Source organism: Lithobates pipiens, unplaced genomic scaffold, assembly GCF_037356315.1.
Source record: "Lithobates pipiens isolate NorthernLeopardFrog02 unplaced genomic scaffold, aLitPip1_a1.2 Scaffold_23, whole genome shotgun sequence".
Taxonomy (NCBI): Eukaryota; Metazoa; Chordata; class Amphibia; order Anura; family Ranidae; genus Lithobates; species Lithobates pipiens.
In genome coordinates, this window is record NW_027507785.1 from 33,222,964 (window position 1) to 33,243,531 (window position 20,568).

The 20,568-nt window shown below is 42.5% G+C and overlaps 1 protein-coding gene across 1 annotated transcript in view; it reads right to left on the bottom strand.

The window, feature by feature from the left end:
- LOC143927370 (disks large homolog 2) overlaps positions 1–20,568 on the bottom strand; it is a 1,494,912-nt gene that overhangs the window by 819,386 nt on the left and 654,958 nt on the right. Inside the window, exon 5 of the mRNA XM_077451406.1 lies at positions 2,358–2,482. Coding sequence (XP_077307532.1) covers positions 2,358–2,482 — 125 coding nt within the window. The remainder of the gene's footprint in view (positions 1–2,357; positions 2,483–20,568) is intronic.

Below are 20,568 nucleotides of genomic sequence, written 5' to 3' on the forward strand. Positions count from 1 at the left end.
AAGTAATCTTTCCTTTAACCTTTGCTTAGCAGAATGTATTTTGGTTTTTAATTGGTATGGACAGTACATGCTATTTGTTAGAAATATGAAGGGCCTTCAACAATGTGATAGGTTGGCAGAAATGTATGTGTGTAATTTATGCTCCTAGAACACCCGACGATGCTACTGCAATGTTGGGCCTCTGTATGTGGCCAGGCTGTGTAAAAGTCTCACACGTGTGGTATCACCATACTCATGAGGATTAGTAGACTGTATTTTGGGGTGTCATTTTTGCTATGTACATGCTGTGTGTTGTAAACATCTCATAAATGGACAACTTTGTGTAAAAAAATGCATTTCATTTTTTTTCCACATTTTCCAAAAACTTCTGGAAAAAAAAATGAACCATTCAAAAGACTCATTATGCCTCATAGATATTATATGTTGGGGCGTTAGCTTTCCAAAATGGGGTCATTTTATGGGAGTTTCCATTGTCATGGTGCTCCAGCGTCTTCAAAATTGTAATAGGTGGTTGAGAAATTAGATGTGTAATTTATGCTTGTAGAACGCCTGAAGGTGCTACTTCAATATTGGGCCTCTGTATGTGGCCAGGCTGTGTACATGCTGTGTGTTGGAAACATCTCATAAATGGCCAACTTTGTGTAAGAAAATGCTTTTTCATTTTTTTTCCACATTTTCCAAAAACTTCTGGAAAAAAATGAACCGTTCAAAAGACTCATTATGCCTCACAGATTATACGTTGAGGTATTAGCTTTCCAAAATGGGGTCATTTTCTGGGCGTTTACATTGACCTGGTGCTTCAGTGCCTTCAAAAGTGTGATAGGTTGTCATCAAATGACATGTGCAATTTATGCTCGTAGAATGCCTGGAGGTGCTACTTGGATGTTGGACCTCTGTATATGGCCAGGCTGTGTAAAAGTCTCACACATGTGGTATCGCTACGTTCAGGAGGAGTAGCAGAATGTATTTTGGGGTGTCATTGCAAGTATGCACGTGCTGTGTGAGAGAAATAACTTGTTATCATGTGCTCTGCAGTGTAGTTGAGCATCATGGGAAATGTAGTTCCAATATATCTGGGGTGCCAAGGTTCGCCATCACTGGTCTAGTGGCTGAATTGGGGATTTGTATCTGTAGGGACTGGAGCACATGGAGGCAGGGATGATGTTCAAAAACCAAAAAGGATGGTGTTCTTTGGGTGATGTGATGTGTTGGATTTGTACCAGACATAGCGTTTTCTTTGATGGCCAAAAAGTTACATTTTAGTCTCATCAGACCAGAGCACCTTCCTCTTAGACACGTGCGGTTCGTTTTGTACGAATTTTCGATTTCTGAAAATTCGTACATTCAGAAGCATCCGAAATATGAATTTCCATGCTTCCAAATTGTATACGAAATACGAAATTTCGTTGAGGAATTTCGGATCCAAATTCCGTTACAACGGAAACGTGACTGGTGTTTTCTTGACCAATCAGAGGTTTTCTTCTGCTGCTGAGTGAGGGTTGGGAAAATTACCTTTTTTTAATATGGGAGTGGGAGGCTGGTACTGGTAGTCGATGGGAGATTCAGAATCGGACAAAATAAGAATGTTCATTAATATTGTTTTATTATTGTCATAATAATTACGATTATTCGTTATGATGAAGTTAAAAACCCAGGAAGTCAGCACAGCACAGGGATGGTGGGAGCCCCTCATAATGAGCACAGCAGGGGTACAGCTCCAGGAGGAAGTCAGCATAGCACAGAGATGGTGGGAGCCCCTCATAATGAACATAATGAGTCGACGACAGCCAAATTGAGAAAGGCATTTTTTTGTTTTTTAAATTCATCATAACGAACGTTCATAATTGTTACGAAAAGTTAACAAACCTTACAAAAATGTGTATTTCGTACGAATCCAAATTGAATTTCTGACACGAATTACGGATTAATGGCTAATACGAAATGTACATAACGAAACAAAACAAATTTATTGATGGCGCACATGTCTACTTACTCCATACATTTTGGGAGTCTTCCACATGCCTTTTCGCAAACTCAAAACGTGCCATTTTTGTTTTTTGCTGAAAGTAATGGCTTTCTTCTGGCCACATAAAGCCCAACTCTATGGAGCGTATGGCTTATTGCCGTCCTATGTACAGATACTCCAGTCTCTGCTGTGGAACTCTGCAGCTCCTCCAGGGTTACCTTAGGTCTCTGTGCTGCCTCTCTGATTAATGCCCTCATAATATATATATTTTTTTTTCAGAACAGAGCAGTGACTTTGCTATGGATGTGATAGATTTATAAAAAAAAAAGAAAAAGAAGTCTCATTCTTTCAGTGGAAGCACACATCAAATGACAGCCTTATCTCATCTCACCTGAGTCTGCCATCTTCTGCTGCTGCCCCTCCTGGGATGATCTTGGTAATAAAAATGCCCGGGTCGTCTCCTACGTGAGGATTATCAATACCTCCGGCAATGCTAAATCCAAGGCCAGAATTTCCCTAAAACAAGAAAAAGGAAAACTTAGAACACATATAGAAATGTATTTATAGAATACAAATGGAACAGAATAATGCATTACTAAATCCTGTATCATTTATACACCTATCATCTCATTTTCTTAATTGGATACTAAGAGAAGATGGGATCAAGAATAAACAAAACTGGCGGAGCTATACCCATCGGAGCAGGACCAGTGGAGAGTCTCCATGTTAGTGTTTGCTTTTCTTCACTTCCTGTCCCAGAGATACAACAGGAAGTCAGTGGAAATCTCTCCAATGTGAGAGGAAGTCCCCCCTTAGGGGTTGATTTACTAAAGGCAAATAGAATGTGCACCTTGTAAAGTGCAGTTGTTCCAGAGCTTAGTAAATGAGCAAAAGCGCTGCTGAGTTCCATCATCCAATCATATGCAAGCAAAAATGCATTTTTTTAAATTTTCCTTGCATGTTATTGGGTATTCTTGAAAAGTGAAGTTTCACCTCATTTACTAAGCTCTTGAGCGACTGCACTTACAGAGCCTATTTGGCTTTAGTAAATCAACCTCTAAGCCCTTGTACACACGGTCGGACATTCCGACGGAAAATGTCCGATCGGACCATATTGTCGGATAATCCAACCGTGTGTGGGCTCCATCGGACTGTTTCCGTCGGAATATCCGACTGACAAAGTTTTAGAACTGGGCTATAACATTTTCTGACAACATGATCCGATCGGACTTTGTCCGATCGTTTGTAGAGAATTCCGATCGGACAAAGTGCCACGCATGCTCAGATCAAATTCCTAGACCAAAGCTATTGGCTATTAGCCTGAACATAGCCCCGTCGTAACTAAATAACTTCATCACGTTACGAACGATCAGATTTTCCAACAACTTTGTCCGACCGTGTGTATGCAACACCAGTTTCGGACAAAATCCGTTGAACAAAATCCGATGGATTTTGTTGTCGGAATGTCCTACTGTGTGTACAAGGGCTAAGAGTCACCATTACAATCTGACTACAGAATCATCTTTAAGGCCTGTACACACGGTCGGACTTGTACAAACTTTTCCGTGGACTTTTGTACAAAGGGCGTGGTCCACAAGTTTGTATTGCATACACACGGTCTGACTTTTTGACAACAAACACGAACGTGGTGACGTCACAACGTACGGACGCCACTTCAAAAGAGGACGTTCAATGACTCCAGCGCCACCTTTGGTCAACTTCTGTATTGTAGTCTGATCGTTTGCATAGGTTCTGAGCATGCGTGTTTGTACCTTGTACAAAAGTCCGATGCTTTTGCGTACACACGGTCGGACTTTGCTCCATCAGACTTTTGTTGCCAGAAAGTTTGTCCGTTCGCACAGCCAACAAAAGTCCGATGAAAACAGAAAAAGTTTGTCCGATGGAGCGTACACACAGTCGGATGTTGCTCCAAAACAGCTAATTTGCATGTTTGTTGTCAAAAAGTCCGACCGTGTGTACGGGCCTTTAGACGTACTGTAACAGGAGAACCTTCCTAATCTGTTTAATCAATTTGGAACCAGCCAGGCAGGCCTTGCACTATATACGTGTTGGAAGAACTAAAGGTGATTGTACGATCAAATTGCAATGTGTGTGGTGAACCTTAGGCTAGGGGAGGTAAACTTTCAGAGGTTGAGATCTACCTGGGCAGGGGGTGGGGTGGGTGCACTCCCTTTAAAAAAACAAAAAAGTACTATTAACCCCCCAATAAAAAGATGGCATGAAGAATTGAAGAACACACTGGGGTTGATTTACTAACGTCAAATAGGCTGTGCACTTTTGAAAGTGTCGTTGCATTCTGTAAGTGCAGTTGCGCCAGAACTTGGTAAATGAGGAGAAGCTCTGCTGACTTCCACTATCCAATCATGTGCAAGCAAAAAATATTTATTTTTATTTTGCTTGCACGTGATTGGTTGTTCTTTGCAAAGTGAACCTTTACCTAACTTACTAAGTTCTGGAGCAATTCCAGAGTGCACAGTCTATTTGCCTTTAGTAAATTTATTTCAGTGTGCCACAGTAGTGTCCTCTGCCCCCCCCCCCACAGTAGTGTCCTCTACCCCTCCCACCACAATAGTGTCTAACACTAACCTATCTAAGCTTGTAAAGAACAAATCGCTATACATACCTTTTTCAAAGCCGGTCCGACCCAATCCCACACTGAGCTGTCAGCAGCTACTTCAGTGTGGAGATGGGTGCAGAAGAGGCAGCCGACAATAGACATATGCACAAAAATGTGTATGTTTTATTTGTTTATTTTGTTTTTTGTTTTTTTCGGGGTCATTTGTCATGACTGAAATTGGTAAATTCGAAAATACATAAATTCGTAAATCAGAAAAATCGGAAATTCAAAAATTCAGAAATTAGAAAACCAGAAAACAAGAAAGAAAATCCGAAAATTCTAAAGAACGAAAATCCAAACATTCAAAATAATAACTAACTGACTAACTAATAATAACTATTAAATTATAGTTATTGGAATTTCCTTTCAAATTTGGCTGTTAGTGAACTTAACGAATACAAATTTATCTGTAGTTACGAATAATCCGAAATAACGAATGCCGCATCTAAACAAATGGAACGGAATGAATTAATAATATTAATAATAATAAAAAGTTTTTATTATCATTGTTATTTATATTTTTAATTTGTTACATTCCATTAATTTAGCTACGCCATTCGTTATTTCGGATAATTCATAACTTCGATACATTTCTATTAGTTATGTTCACTAACAGCCAATTTGAAAGGAAATTATTATAATTTATTAGTTAGTAATAGTTAAGTTATTTTATAGTTAGTTATTATTTCAGTTTTTCAAATTTTCGGGTTTTTGAATGTTCAATGTTTTTGTTCTTATTTTTCGGATTTTCGCTCTTTTGAATCTTCATTCTTATTTTGGAATTTTTGGATTTCCGAATTTCAAACATTTCGGATTTTCAAAATTAGAATTTCCGAATTTTTCGAATTTCTGAATTTACGGATTTTTGAATATTCTGATTTACGAATTATTCAGAAAAATGTGTTAAACAGGTTTCCGTTTATTCGGATATTTCCGAATTAACACATTTGTTGAAATTTGTTAAAAAAAAGCAGTCGAGCCAACAACAGAAGCCCCATAGTATGTCTATGGGTGACGTAACTCCCCATTCATTTCACAGCTGTTGTCGGCTATGTCCTCTGCAGAGCTTCCGCCGCTGGAGATTGGATCAGCTTAAAAAAAAGTATGTATACTGATTTCTTCCTTATAGGGCTAGATCCTGTAGGTTAGTGTTAGATTGTGGATGTCGGTAGATGTAGGGATTTTAGTGTTAGAGTGGACTTGCACCCTAACATTTTAAGTTAACCAGCAGGCGATTGGTTGCTAGGACTGCCCAACATCCTTGCAACCAATCCCCTGATAGTTAATAGGTTAAAGGTTAACTGAGGCGGCTCCCGCCCTCTGTCCAGTACTGTGCTGTCTCCCACTCTCCGCTCTGCAGTGAAGATGGGAACGGTGGAGGCAGCAGAAGGGAAGGATTGGCAAAGCAGGCAGTGGTGCCTGCGATTGGTGGGTAGATTGCGATGTATTGGTTGCCGACCCCACCTTAGACAGTTGTCACCAGATCAGGTAGCAGTGTCGATGTGTTGTAATGACATATCCCACAAATTGCCTTGTCTCTATGGTGGAACTGCATAAGACAAGGCTGCCAAGTGCAGCCTTCTGTATTTGGTGTGAATTAGCCCTTGTATATACTTGACTGAGGGACCTGCAGAGTACAGAGACTCTGATTATCAATAAAACATTGACCAATTCCCCTTTCCAAAATGACCAGACGACACATTTTATTTGGCGTTGAATGGCCATAGTAGCCTTTTAATACAAACCATTAAATACAATACAACAGACACAAAAAAACAAGTTCAATGCATATAATACAGTCAACGCATAACAAATAAACCAACCTTAGCTTATGCCTGTTCTAAGGTTTTTGAAGGCTTATATACTCACGATTAACCTGTTGTATCTGCCACCCAATCAAAGGCCCCCAGCCGCAACCACACCGACTCAGGGACAATAATCCACTTACGTACTACCAGATACAGCCTAATTAATACCCCAATGTTACCATTTTATTGTTAGGAAGGGACACCCATACCTCAGATGGGCCCAAATCACAATTTTCCACAATTATTTACTTAGCACCACCTTCAAAGACCCAACAGATCCCCTTGCCTGCTGCTATGACAAGAAAAAAAGGTCTAAGGCAGGGGTGCCCAACCAGTGGCCCGGGGGCTACACGTGGCCCGTGGAGCTCTCTGATGTGGCCCGCGACCTACTGCTCTGGGATGGCAGATTGGCAAGCCCAGATTGCAGGTTGTCTACCTGCCATGCCAGAGCATCAGTGTTGTGAATGAAGCCAGCGGTAGAGGAAGCAAGCAGCTGCAGAGCAGAGCCGCATAAGCCAATGCTTATTGTATAGCACCGGATCCTGTCATAGGTGGAGAGATACCAAATGCACTCTGCCTGGGACAGCAAGTTTATTACTAAAATCACAGTGTATACATGGACATATCTGTTCTGCAGTGGTTACTGGGCTGCTTTTAAACGGATCTGCAGGTGTAGCGCAGTGTACCTGTGGCTTACCTGCACTGAGCCATAGACTTCTGGTTTTACCTGTGGGTTTGGTGCACTTTCAGAAAGTGTACCACACCTGCAGAATATGATAGAATTCTATGGCAAAGTACAGCTAACCTGCAGGAAAGCCACAGGTGCGGGTAGACCGCAGACCATCAGTGTAAAAGTAGCCTTAGGCCCCTTTAACATGATCTGTCTGACCCAATCGGACCCTCCATTCACCTCTATGGAGCGGCAGATGTAAACAGACTTGTGTTCATTTACACCTGCCTCCTTACAATCCGATCTGCTTTAAAAAACAGAGAATGGCTCCATCCTCCTCCATTTGATCCATTTGTGCCTATGTCCGCTTTTCATACGCAGAATGGACACAGAACTGTCATCTACTCATTGTGGCCCACAACTTGTTACTAAGTCACTTAAGTGGCCCTCACTCTTCAAAAGGTTGGGCACGCCTGGTCTAAGGTCTTTGAAAGCTTATATATTCACGATTAACCGATTGTATCTGCCACCCAATTAAATGCCCCCAGCCTCAACTATACCAGCTCAGGGACAATTAGCCACTTATGTACTTTCATATACAACCTAATTAATACCCTGTTGTTACCACCGTCTTGCTAGGAAGGGACTCCCATACTTCAGATGGGCCCAACCGACAATTTTCCACAGTTAAGAAAGGAAACCCATACCTCAGATGGACCCAACTGACAATTTTCCACAGTTAAGAAGGGACACCCATACCTCAGATGGACCGAACCCACAACTTTTCCACAGTTAGGAAGGCACACCCATACCTCAGATGGACCCAACCCACAATTTTACACAATTATTTACTTAGCACCGCCTTCAAAGACCCAATAGACCCCCTTGCCTTTTTGTACAATTCTCCTTTAAGGGGGCGTGGGCGTTTCCTATGCCTACATACTTTTGCTAATAGGTGTCTCTCATTCCTATCTCAGAAAGTTGGGAGGTATGGCATTAGCACAATGCATTTTTTTTAACCTAAGGGCTAATGACCACTAATTGCCTATTTTCAAATGGCCCGATTGTAAGTTGCTCACACAGCCAACTTGTTTATTGCCTCAGATGTTTGGCGCATTCTTCTAGTTAATGATAATTCCGTGTGTATTTGTGTGAGACACAGCATGTTGACAAGACAGGTAATTCAACTAGTTAACTTTTTCGGCATTAACAACATTTTTAAAACTTTGCAAAAAAAAACCCACATAAACAAAACCCAGATGCAGCTATATATGGATGCTCTTTTAAAGGTAAACTCTGGTATAAGTAAATACAAGAATCATGTGTATTCTTCCTTGAATCTTGGAATTTTTTGTGTATTTCTTTCAAATCTGTGCAGTAATCCAGTGTGAAACTGCCTCTGTGCATACTGCTGCTCTCTCTCCTTGTGTAGGGAGGACAAATGGTTCAGGCCGAGCATAAGTTCGGGCCAAGCTTTCGTTGTTCAGTCGTTCGGTGAATAGCCGAACAAACGGGTCGTTCCACCATTTGTTCTGCCCCCGGAACCAGCCACAATGCATTGCGGCGCTTAATATTGCCTTGCAAGCCCTGGTTGGCTGAAGCAGTGAAAGTTTTAGCCAATCAGGGCACAGAGCACTGTCAGAGTCATGATTGAACACTGTCATCATGACTTTATCCAATCATGGCTCATTCTCACCCCATAGTATAAAAGTATTCTGTCAATGGCAGACATTTTCAGTGTGATTTTTGGCATGGAGAGAGATAGAACAGGGCTCTGTTCAGTGCTATTAGTTATTTAGTGTGCTGTTCTGTGCTATTTTGCTTCAATTATCAGTGTAGAATATTAGTTTAGTGTCAGTTTAGAGATAGTGTAAGTGTAGTGAGGGGGACCATTATTCAGGTTTGCATAGTGTGCAGCTAGAGTAAAGACTGCTCAGATAGTTTTACTGTAGTATAGTGAGGCTGTGTCATTCATACATACATTAGTGTAGAGTAGGGACATATATAGTTTCAGTGTAGTGTAGTGAGACCATGTCAGTAATCTTGACATTAGTGTATAGCTAGAGTAGGGGCAGTTCAGATAGCATCAGTGTAGTGACAGTTTGATTGCCTCACTGCCAGTTTAACGTCATTTACTTCTGTGTGCGTTACTGCCAGTTTAACGCCATTTACTTTTGTGTGTGTTACTGCCAGTTTAGCGCCATATCATTTTGTGTGCGTTACTGCCAGTTTAACGCTATATAGTTTGCGGGCATTACTGCTAGTTTAATGCCATAGAATTCTGTGTGCATTACTGCCAGTTTAATGCCATATTGTTTTGTGTGTGTTACTGCCAGTTTAACGCCATATAGTTTTGCATGTGTTACTGCCAGTTTAATGCTATATAGTTCTGTGTGTGTTACTGCCAGTTTAATGCCATATCGTTTTGTGTATTACTGCCTGTTTAACACCATTTACTTCTGTGTGCATTACTGCCAGTTTAACGCCATATTGTTTTGCGTGTGTTACTGCCAGTTTAACGCCATATAGTTTTGTGTGCGTTACTGCCAGTTTAACGCCATATCGTTTTTTGTGTGCATTACTGCCAGTATAAGGCCATATAGTTTTGCATGCGTTACTGCCAGTTTAACACCATATAGTTCTGTGTGCATTACTGACAGTTTAACGCCATATAATATTGTACTTTACTGCCAGTTTAACGCCATTTACTTCTGTGTATATTACTGTCAGTTTAACTCCATATAGTTCTGTGCGTCACTGTACTTTTGGAGCATTATAGTGCAGAATATTATAGTGTATCCATGGAGTGTGTCTGTGTAGTGTGAGTACTCAAATTAAAGTGCACCAACACCTTGCATTGATTAAAGTGCATATACATACAGATTTCAACTTCTTCTTTACATTTGCATATAAGCAGTGCTCCCTCCATCCCAATAATGTCTGGGAGGGCAACAAGGAGAGGCAGACGTTCCCTTGGCACTGTAAAGGGGCCAGCAACAAATGTGTCCACAGGCAAAGGTGGACATGGTGGTCAGTTCTCAGGCAGGGCATAATTTCCTCTGTTTAGTGTGTTTGCCCATGCTATCCCACCACAGCAAGTAGAGGAGGTGGTGGACTGGCTTACTAATCCTTCCTCATCCTTCTCATCCTCTGTCACGCAAGCAGAGACAAGTGTGCAGTCCCCTGCAGTTGCCAGAGGGGATAAACCTGCCTCCTTGTCCACATATGTTCCTGCCATAGCCCCAACATCAGCCATTGAAGAGTCAGCTGTCAGTTATTTGACCACAGTGTCAGCCATTTGCTCCTTGATGATGCCCAGCCATTACTGGATTCAGATGTTGGTTCTGAGGTTGAGAATGACAGGAACATGAGCCTAGAGAGAGGGAGAAACTGGTAGACAAATTGGCATTCACGTTCCCCAAGCCGCAGCGTATTGCCAAGCTGTCTCCAGTGGTAATGATGAAAATGGAGCAGATGGAGATGATGATGAGGTCACTGATGCAACTTTGGTGCTAAATAGAACAGAGGAGGAAACTGAAGGTGAGGCGGCACAACCCCAAGAAGGCCGAAATCAAGAAAGAGTAGAGAGCAGCCACCCTATTCCATCACGTTCTGCAGCTGTTATCGCCTGACCCACTCCCCAAACCTCAGCTGTTTGGGCCTTTTTCAGCACATCTGCAGCTGATCACACTGTTCCTATCTTCAAACTGTGTCTCAGGCACATCAAACGTGGCAAAAACACCAACCATTTGGGTGCCACATGCTTAACAAGGCATTTAATGCCCAACCACTCAGCCTGTTGGCAAGAGCACCTAAACTGCACCCAAAAGGGGCACAAATCTGTCCCTCCACCTCCTCTTTGCCCACTTCAGGCTGCCCCTGTGATACTGAGTCATTACCTTTCATCAGCCTCCACTGACAGGGATGATGGTATAGCACAGGGTGTCCCAGGTCCTAGCAGCAAATCTGGCAGCAGCACACCACCATCTGTAGACTGTAGCCGGCAAGTTTCTCAAGCCGGCAAGGCAGTCAGCCGTAAAATCCACCTTACTGCTACACATGGTCCAGCAAGCATGGGCAGGGATGATATATTTCATTCACAGTACACGGGGTAACACTGCTTGCAACTCGAAAGGGCAGGGCTCGGTGCTGCAGTTTGTTGTGCCCTCCTCCATACAGCTGGTGGTGATGATGCCAGACCTGTGAGCTCTACCCCCTCCCCCTCCTCCGCTACATCCATGCCCTCCTCTGCAGAATTGTCCTATGAACATCAGGTACCCACTAAGCATTCAATGGCCTATTCCCAGAGTCAGGCTAAAAGGTGCCATGCAGTGCTTCAGCTGGTGAGTTTAGGGGACAGGAACCACACCAAAGCAAAGATTCTTTCATCTCTGCAGGGACAGGCCCAGAGGTGGTTCACACCATGCCAGCTGAATCCAGGAATGGTGGTGTCCGATAATGGCTAAAAAAACCTCCTGTCCGCCCTTAGACAGGGAAATTTGACACATATGCCATGCCTGGCATATGTCCTCAATTTGGCGGTGCAGCATTTCCTAAGTACGTACCCAGGCTTGCAAGATGTACTAAAAAAAATCAGGCCAGAAGAGTCTGTAGTCATTTCAGGTGATCATACACAGCCAGTGCTCGGTTAGCTGAATGTGATTTGTGACATGCCCACCAGGTGGAACTCAACTTTGGGAATGCTGCAGTGGCTATACATGCAGCAGAGGGCCGTTAACGAGTACCTGTGCCAGTATTGCACAACGACAGACTCAAGCCGCCTCTGCTTTTTTCCCCATGCCAATGGCTGATCATTAAGGATGCATGCACTGTATTTTCACCATTTGAGGAGGCCACAAGGATTGTAAGCAGTGACAGTGCATGCATCAGTGACACAATCCGTGTTGTGTTCCTGCTGGAGCAGCCTCTGCATGAAATTATGGACAGGGCACTGGAGACAAAGCAGTAGGAAGGAGAAGAGGACTTCCTTTCCTCTAAAGGCCCACTTTATTTAGACACCATCATTCCTATGTCACAGAAGACATATGAGGAGAGAGGGGAGAAAGATGTGGAGGAGGATTCTGGCATTTTCATAGGCTTCGAAGAAGAGGAAGACGAGGGTCAATCTGTAAGCGATGGCTTTCCAAACCCAGGACCCCTGGGAGTAGTATGTGGCTGGGAGGAGGAAGTTCCAGATGCTGTCATCCTGAGTGTCCCTGAGGAGTCTGCTTCTCTAAATTGGATTTAGGTCCAGACTTTGACTGGGCCATTCTAACACATGAATATGCTTTGATCTAAACCATTCCATTGTAGCTCTGGCTGTATGTTTTGGGTCGTTGTCCTGCTGGAAGGTGAACCTCCACCCCAGTCTCAGGTCTTTTGCAGACTAACAGGTTTTCTTCTAAGATGGATGGAGCCCTGTATTTGGCTCCATCTGTTTTCTCATCAACTCTGACCAGCTTCCCTGTCCACGCTGAAGAAAAACATCCCCACAACATGATGCTGCCACCACCATGTTTCACAGGTGTGTGCAGTGTTCGTTTTTCACCACACATAGCATTTTGCTTTTAGGCCAAAAAGTTCAATTTTGGTCTCATCTGACCAGAGCACCTTCTTCCATATGTTTCTGTGTCCCCCAAATGGTGTCTCGCAAACTGCAAACAGGACTTCTTATGGCTTTCTTTCAACAATGTCTTTCTTCTCGCCACTCTTCCATAAAGGCCAAATTTGTTGCGTGCACAACTAATAGTTGTCCTGTGGACAGATTCTCCGACCTGAGCTGTGGATCTCTGCAGCTCCTCCAGAGTTGCCATGGACCTCTTGGCTGCTTCTCTGATTAATGCTCTCCTTGCCCGGCCTGTCAGTTTAGGTGGATGGCCATGTCTTGGTAGTTTTGCATTTGTGCCATACTCCTTTCATTTTAGGATGATGGATTGAACAGTGCTTCGTGAAATGTTCAAAGCTTGGGATTTTTTTATAACCTAATGGCACGTACACGCGACCAGAATTTTGGTCGGAAAGAGCTCTGATGGTTTTCCCAACGGGATTTCCCTCAATCTGTCTTGCATACACACGGTCACAACAAATTCCCTCCGTCAAGAACGAGGTGACGTACAACACGTACGACAGGACTAGAAAAAGGAAGTTCAATAGCCAGTAGCCAATAGCTTCCGTCTTGAATCTGAGCATGCATGAGTTTTTGCGCGTTGGAATTGCATACACACAAACGCATTTTCCGATAGGAACTTTACCGACCGAAAAATTGAGAACATGCTTTCAAACTTTTGCTGGCTGAAATTTGGCCAGCAAAAGTACAATGAAGCATACACACAATCACATTTTCCGACCAAAATCTCTCATCGGCCTTTTTCCAAACGTGTGTGTACGCGGCGTAACCCTGCTTTAAACTTCTCCTGATTTTAATTCTGACCTGTATGGTGTGTTCCTTGGCCTTTATGATGCTGCTTGTTCACTAAGGTTCTGTAATAAACCTCTGAGGGCTTCAGAGAACAGCTGTATTTATACTGAGATTAAATTACACACAGGTGAACTATATTTACTAATTAGATGACTTCTGAAGGCAATTAGTTCCACTACATTTTACATAGGGTTATCAGATTAAAGGGGGTTGAATACAAATGCATCCCCACTTTTCAGATATTTATTTGTAAAAAAAAAATGTGAAAAACATTTATCATTTTCCTTCCTCTTTACAACTATGTGCCGCTTTGTGTTGGTCTATGAAACATTTCAGTTTTTGGTTGCAACATGACAAAATGTGGAAAATTTTGAGGGGTATGAATACTTTTTCAAGGCACTGTATATTTCTTGGAAAACAGATCAAAACAAAATCCTAAGTGTGAAGCACTGTTAATTTAAACAGGAAATTATCATAAAATAACTAACCATCTGTTATTATCTGTATTTAAAGCTCAGTGATTTTACAAGTAAAATGAATATACCAGTCTCCTGGGTGCCACCTTTGCCATACCATCTGTGAATACAGTACATTACATATTTTCCTAAATCCATTTTTAGGCAAGTTTTAAGTGTATATACAGCTCAATATTGCGGAGAAATCTGATGAATCAAATGATTCCTCTCCAATCATGGGCAAATTGTTAGCTTTTGAAGGATGTCAGAGGTCATTTGTCACATAATAGTATCTAAACCAATTTTATTTTTACATTTTGGATAAAATAGTAAAGGGTTAGAATTGCTATCAGGCTGTTATTGCTGTTTGTGTCTCTACTGGGTAGATTCACCCTCTCCAGTGGTGTATCTGGCACAGGGCAATGGGTGTTTTTGGCAATGGGTATAGCCAGTTGTGGGCGAGGATTTTCCACCTAATGGTGCCTGTATAGTTCTGACAATCTGAGTAAGTGGCTACAATACCCTGTCATCCTGGACTCCACCCCTTACAACCAGCAGGAGCCATATATTTAAAGCGCATATATGGACAACCCTTTTTTTAATGTTTGGGCTAGAGAATGAAAGGATTAAAATCCGGACAGTTCATATTTGCTGTCCAAGTACGATTGGGAAAATTTCCTATCACTTCCTGTCCCAGAGGCACAACAGAAAATTAGAGGATATCTTCCAAACTGAGCGGCTTTCCCATCTTAGAGAGTTGTCCATGAAACAGGTGTCCTCATTGGACGGTTTGCCCTTACCTTTGTTCAGGGGACAACTATAACATTAATGCTGCGTACACACGACCGGACTTTTCGAGGGACTAGGTCCGACGGACTTTCTGCGGAGTTCTGACGGAGTTCTGATGGACTTTCTGAATGAACGGACTTGGCCACACACAATCACACCAAAGTACGATGGATTCGAACGTGATGATGTACGACCGGACTAGAATAAGGAAGTTCATAGCCAGTAGCCAATAGCTGCCCTCGCGTCGGTTTTTGTCCGTCGGACTAGCATACACACGAGCGGATTTCTCGGTAGGAACTGGGTCCGGCGGCGTTTCGGTGGAAAAATTTGAAACATGTTCCATTTCTAAAGTCTGTCAGATTTTTGAAAATCAAAAGTCCGCTGCACCCCACACACGATCGAATGGTCTGCCGGAATCGTTCCGTCGGACCTTTGATGTCGAAAAAATTCCTGTCGTGTGTACGCGGCATTAGAGTCTTCCCTTAGTTTCTCTCAAGATTACAATGGTCACCAGAAAAAAAAAAGAGTGCATTTCTATAGCTCCTTAGTTTGTATGTTAAATAGACATGTGCACTGCCCAAAAATTTGTTGGTTTTCATAAAAAAAAAATTTTTTCGGAAATTTGTAATTTCATACATTTGAAAATTCATAAATTAGAAAATTCGAAAAGTCACGCGTTTTTCTCTTTTTTTTTAAATAGCCGTGTTCCCGGCAATTGCAACCTCAATTCAATATAAATGTGATTTGACTAGTTTTTTTTTCTTTAGAAATTTCATTTTTGCTGCAGCATGTTCTATATATGCCACCGATGCATCACTTTACAGACAAACTAAGGGGACCCCCCCCCCACACTATATTTAAAGGAATTTTTGAGTTTTTATTGTTTCACTTTAAGCATCATAAAAATCACTGCTCCTATAAAAACGATTGTTTTAAAAAAAAAAAATTGCATTGATACGTTTCCCAAAAGCCAGTACCCGGACCCCCATGCCCTTTTTATGGCCAATTACTTGCATATAAGCCTTCAAAATAGGCGTTTTTGATTTCTCATGTTCCGCTCCTATAGACTTCAATGGAGTTCGTGGATCAGGGTAGATCATTTCCACTGTTCGGGAACCGAACCCCCTGTTTGACCCATCTCTATTTCTAACATAAAGCACACCAAGATTTAAGGAAGAACGCACATGAATCTTGTATTTAGACAATATTTGTTTATCCAGGAGTTCAGTTTTAAAAACAGATAATTGTCCAGACACTCACCCACTTAAATTTAAACTTAAAGTGGAGTTCCCTCTTGGGGTAAATAAATTAAAGTCAGCAGTTACAAATACTGTTGCTGCTGACTTTTACTATATGGACACTTACCTGTCCAGGGAGCAAGCAATGTCGGCACCCCAGCCGATCTTCAGATCAACTGTCAGGTGTAGCCACCGCCATTCCGGGTAAGGGAACCTGGCAGTGAAGCCTTCCGGGCTTCACGCTTGGTTTCCTGACTGCGCATGCGCACTGCGCTTTCTTATTGGCCCAGCGGTTTTGGAAGGAGGAGGGGCCGAACTTCCAGGAGATCGGGCTGCCAACCGGTCTCCTGGAAGTGGGGAAGGGGACCTGTCAAAAACAGGTCCCCGTTCCCCCCTGAAAGGTGCCAAATGTGACACCGCAGGGGGGGGGGGGGGAAGCAATTAAGTGGAAGTTCCACTTTTGGGTGGAACTCCGAATTAAATTAAAATTCCAGATCTTGCTTGTAACTTCTCAAAAAAACGTGACTTACATTGGGGATTTAATTAAATTGCATTCTGTTTATTATTTCAGGATTTAAAATTTTGTAACAGCTCAACTCTAATCAGAAAACTTTTTTTTTTTTTTTGTCGGCAGCACTGATGAGAAATCTGACAGGCTGGTTGTACATAACTCAATCGATAGATCAACTTGTGTACAACCCGCCTGCTTGTACATACACTGAAATTGTCCGGTCCCTGCTGAACTTCAATCCATGTATGGCCGGCTCTAGAGATACACTTTAACCATGTGCTGACCGCCGTACGTATATGTACAACCTGTCAACAAATGATTACATCAAAATGATGGCAGCTGCAGCCATGATCTTGATGTCAATTTTTACTACTGACAAGTAGGGATGAGCTTGGTCTTCGAGTCGAACATCGGCTTTTCTCCCGTTCGGCGAAGCCAGAACTCTGTGGGCCGTTTGCGCCAAATTCGTGTGGCGCTCACCGCCCACAATGCACTGCGCCATCGCAGTGCATTGCTGGCTCATGATTGGCCAAGAATGCACTGTGACCCTGCATTCTTGGCCAATCACAGCGCCGGCAGCGAGGAGAGCCATGATTGGCCACAGGCATCATAGCTCAGGCTGTGTGGTACACGCCCCACACTATATAAGGCCACCAGCGCAGCGGCCTTGTGTAGTGTTACGGCATCTGCAGGAGTTATGGGGTGTTGTCTGTGTACCTTCAGCGCAGTATACACCTGTATCTACATATATTGCTATATTGCTCTTCTCTAATTGAGCCATCAGCCATCTGCAGAAGTTTGTGGGTGTAGTTTGTGTGCCTTGAGTGCAGTATACACCTGTATCTACCTATATAGCTATATTGCTCTTCTGTAATTGTGCCATCAGCCATCTGCAAGAGTTTGTGGGTGTTGTCTGTGTGCCTTCTGACAAGCTTTTACAGTTCTGAGAAGGGACGAGCACCCCCAGAGCTGTCATTCTCTGGCTGTCATACGCAGCAAATCAAGCATGATCTGTGCTGGATTAGGTGCTTTGGAGAGCAGAGGAGGCCTTGGGGGTTTAATAGAAACCAATGATGTCTCCATAAAGAGGACTTTTCATCTACCGAAAGCTTGTTAGCCCCTTGTGATAGCTATAACGTAAAGTAAAAAAAATAAAAATGCCATCTATCCCCTATTTTGTAGACGCTATAACTTTTGAGAAAACCAATCAATATACACTTATTGCGATTTTATTACCAAAAATATGCAGAAAAATACATATCGGCTTAAACAGAGAAAAAAATTAGCTTTTTAAAAAAAAAAATGGGGATATTTATTATAGCAAAAGTACAAAAATATTGTGTTTTGTTCAAAATTGACGCTATTTTTTTGTTTATAGCGCAAAAAATAAAAACCGCAGAGATGATCAAATACCACCAAAAGAAGCTCTATTTGTGAGAAAAAAAAAAAGACGTCAATTTTGTTTGGGTGTAACGTCGCACGGCCGCGCAATTGTCAGTTAAAGCGGCGCAGTGCCGAATCGCAAAAATATTGCTTTTTTTTCAATATTATCGCTCTATTTTTGTTTATAGCGCAAAAAATAAAACTCGCAGAGATGATCAAATACCACCAAAAGAAAGCTCTGTTTGTGGGGAAAAAAGACGTCAATTTTATTTGGGTGCAACGTTGCACAACCGTGCAATTGTCAGTTAAAGCGGCGCAGTGCCGAATCGCAAAAATATTGCTTTTTTTTCAATATTGTCGCTCTTTTTTTGGTTATAGCACAAAAAATAAAACTCGCAGACATGATCAAATGCAACCAAAAGAAAGCTCTATTTGTGGGGAAAATTACGTCAATTTTGTTTGGGTGCAACGTCGCACGACCGCGCAATTGTCAGTTAAAGCGGCGCAGTGCCGAATCACAAAAAGTGCTCTGGTCAGGAAGGGGGTAAATCCTTTCCTGGGCTGAAGTGGTTAATAATAATGTACTGCCTGACAGTTCTAAGTCAACTTACAGCAAACAATGCTGATTTTAACAGGTGTGTGAAAAATTGAAAAATCGCCCCAGGCAACAAGCGGTTAAACTGAGTTTTCAAGAGCGTCTGGCAAACGTTAGAATTGCCAGGTTGCCGGCCGCCTCTGTGCACCTAATCTTGCTGATTTGGGCAACTCATATCAACCGACCAGAGGTGCCTTATCATGCGCAGTTCAGCCAACCGCGTGAAGTCATTTTCCGTGCGCTTCTCTCCAAGGCGCAGATTATAAATTCAAGAGGGAACAGTTATAACTTCTGACAGGTCTCCTCACAAACTGTATGATTAAACTTTCTCCCGCAGTCGCCTTTACATGCTAATTAGGTCATTAACAACATGCCAGGAGAAAACGTTAAGATAAGTTGCAATGAAACATATTCATCCTGAAAGGGCAGCGGCGAATGTTGAAAATACGCGAGTAAAAAAAAAAAAATGAAATTGCATAAATTATGAGGAATCGGCTCGGCATGAAAAATGCAGCAGGATTAGGGACGGTTTTTCTATGTGGGAGTTTAAACTGCCGTCAGCTCCGGGGCTTGTTTCATTACGGTGATGCACAACATGTCCCCGAGCCCTTACGCAACCCCCTTGTGAATTGGCTACATTTGATTTAGTGCCACATGAGCGGTTAATGAGTCTTGTGCTGGGAAAATAACTCTTTATATGCGTTGGTAGTACATTCTTTACGTGTTTATCTACCAAATCATTTTGCCATCTACCTGGTGAATCCCTGCAACATTACCGGGTGATACTTTTTTTCATTGCAAAGAGAACCAATCAGGGTGGAGATTTTGAATTTATTATAGATATTTATATAGTACAAACAATTTACATATACAGTATCTCACAAAAGTGAGTACACCCCTCACATTTTTGTAAATATTGTATTCTGTCTTTTCATGTGACAACACTGAAGAAATGACACTTGTCTACAATGTAAAGTAGTGAGTGTACAGCTTGTATAACAGTATAAATTTGCTGTCCACTCAAAATAACTCAACACACAGCCATTAATGTCTAAACCGCTGGCAACAAAAGTGAGTACACCCCTAAGCCCTTGTACACACGGTTGGACATTCTGACAACCAAATCCGTTGGATTTTGTCCGACGGATTTTGTCCGAAACTGTTGCATACACACGGTCGGACAAAGTTGTCGGAAAATCCGATTGTACATAACGTGATGACGTTATTTTGTTACGACAGGACTACGTTCAGGCTAGTAGCCAATAGCTTTGGTCTAGGAATTTGATCTGAGCATGCGTGGCACTTTGTCCGTCGGAGTAGGCTACACATGATCGGAGTATGTCCGATCGGAGCATGTTGTCAGAAAATTTTATAGACAAGTTGGAAAACTTGGTCCGTCGGATATTCCGACGGAAACAGTCCGATGGAGACCACACACAGTCGGATTATCCGACAATACGGTCCGATCGGACACATTCCGTCGGAATCTCCGACCGTGTGTACAAGGGCTAAGTGAAAATGTCCAAATTGGGCCCAATTAGCCATTTTCCCTCCCCGGTGTCATGTGACTCATTAGTGTTACAAGGTCTCAGGTGTGAATGGGGAGCAGGTGTGTTACATTTGGTGTTATCGCTCTCACTCTCTCATACTAGTCACTGGAAGTTCAACATGGCACCTCATGGAAAAGAACTCCCTGAGGATCTGAAAAAAAGAATTGTTGCTCTATATAAAGATGGCCTAGGCCAGCCATTCTCAACCAGGGTTCCGTGGAACCCTGGGGTTCCTCCAGAGGTTGCCAGGGGTTCCTTGAGCTGTGGCTGATGAACCACATTTTTGATGGTGCCTATCTTTAAGGGTGGTAATCTGAGCATCACTTTAAGGGGGACATTATTCCTATTGGCCACCAGAATCTGGGGCATTGTTCCTATTGACCCCTGATAAATTGGTTTTAGTAAGGGTTCCTCGAGACCTGAAAATAATTTTTGGGGTTCCTCTAGGGTGAAAAGGTTGAGAAAGCCTTGCCTAGGCTATAAAAAGATTGCCAAGACCCAACGATGGGGCACTATTCCTCCCACTGACACCAATTATGGGTACTAT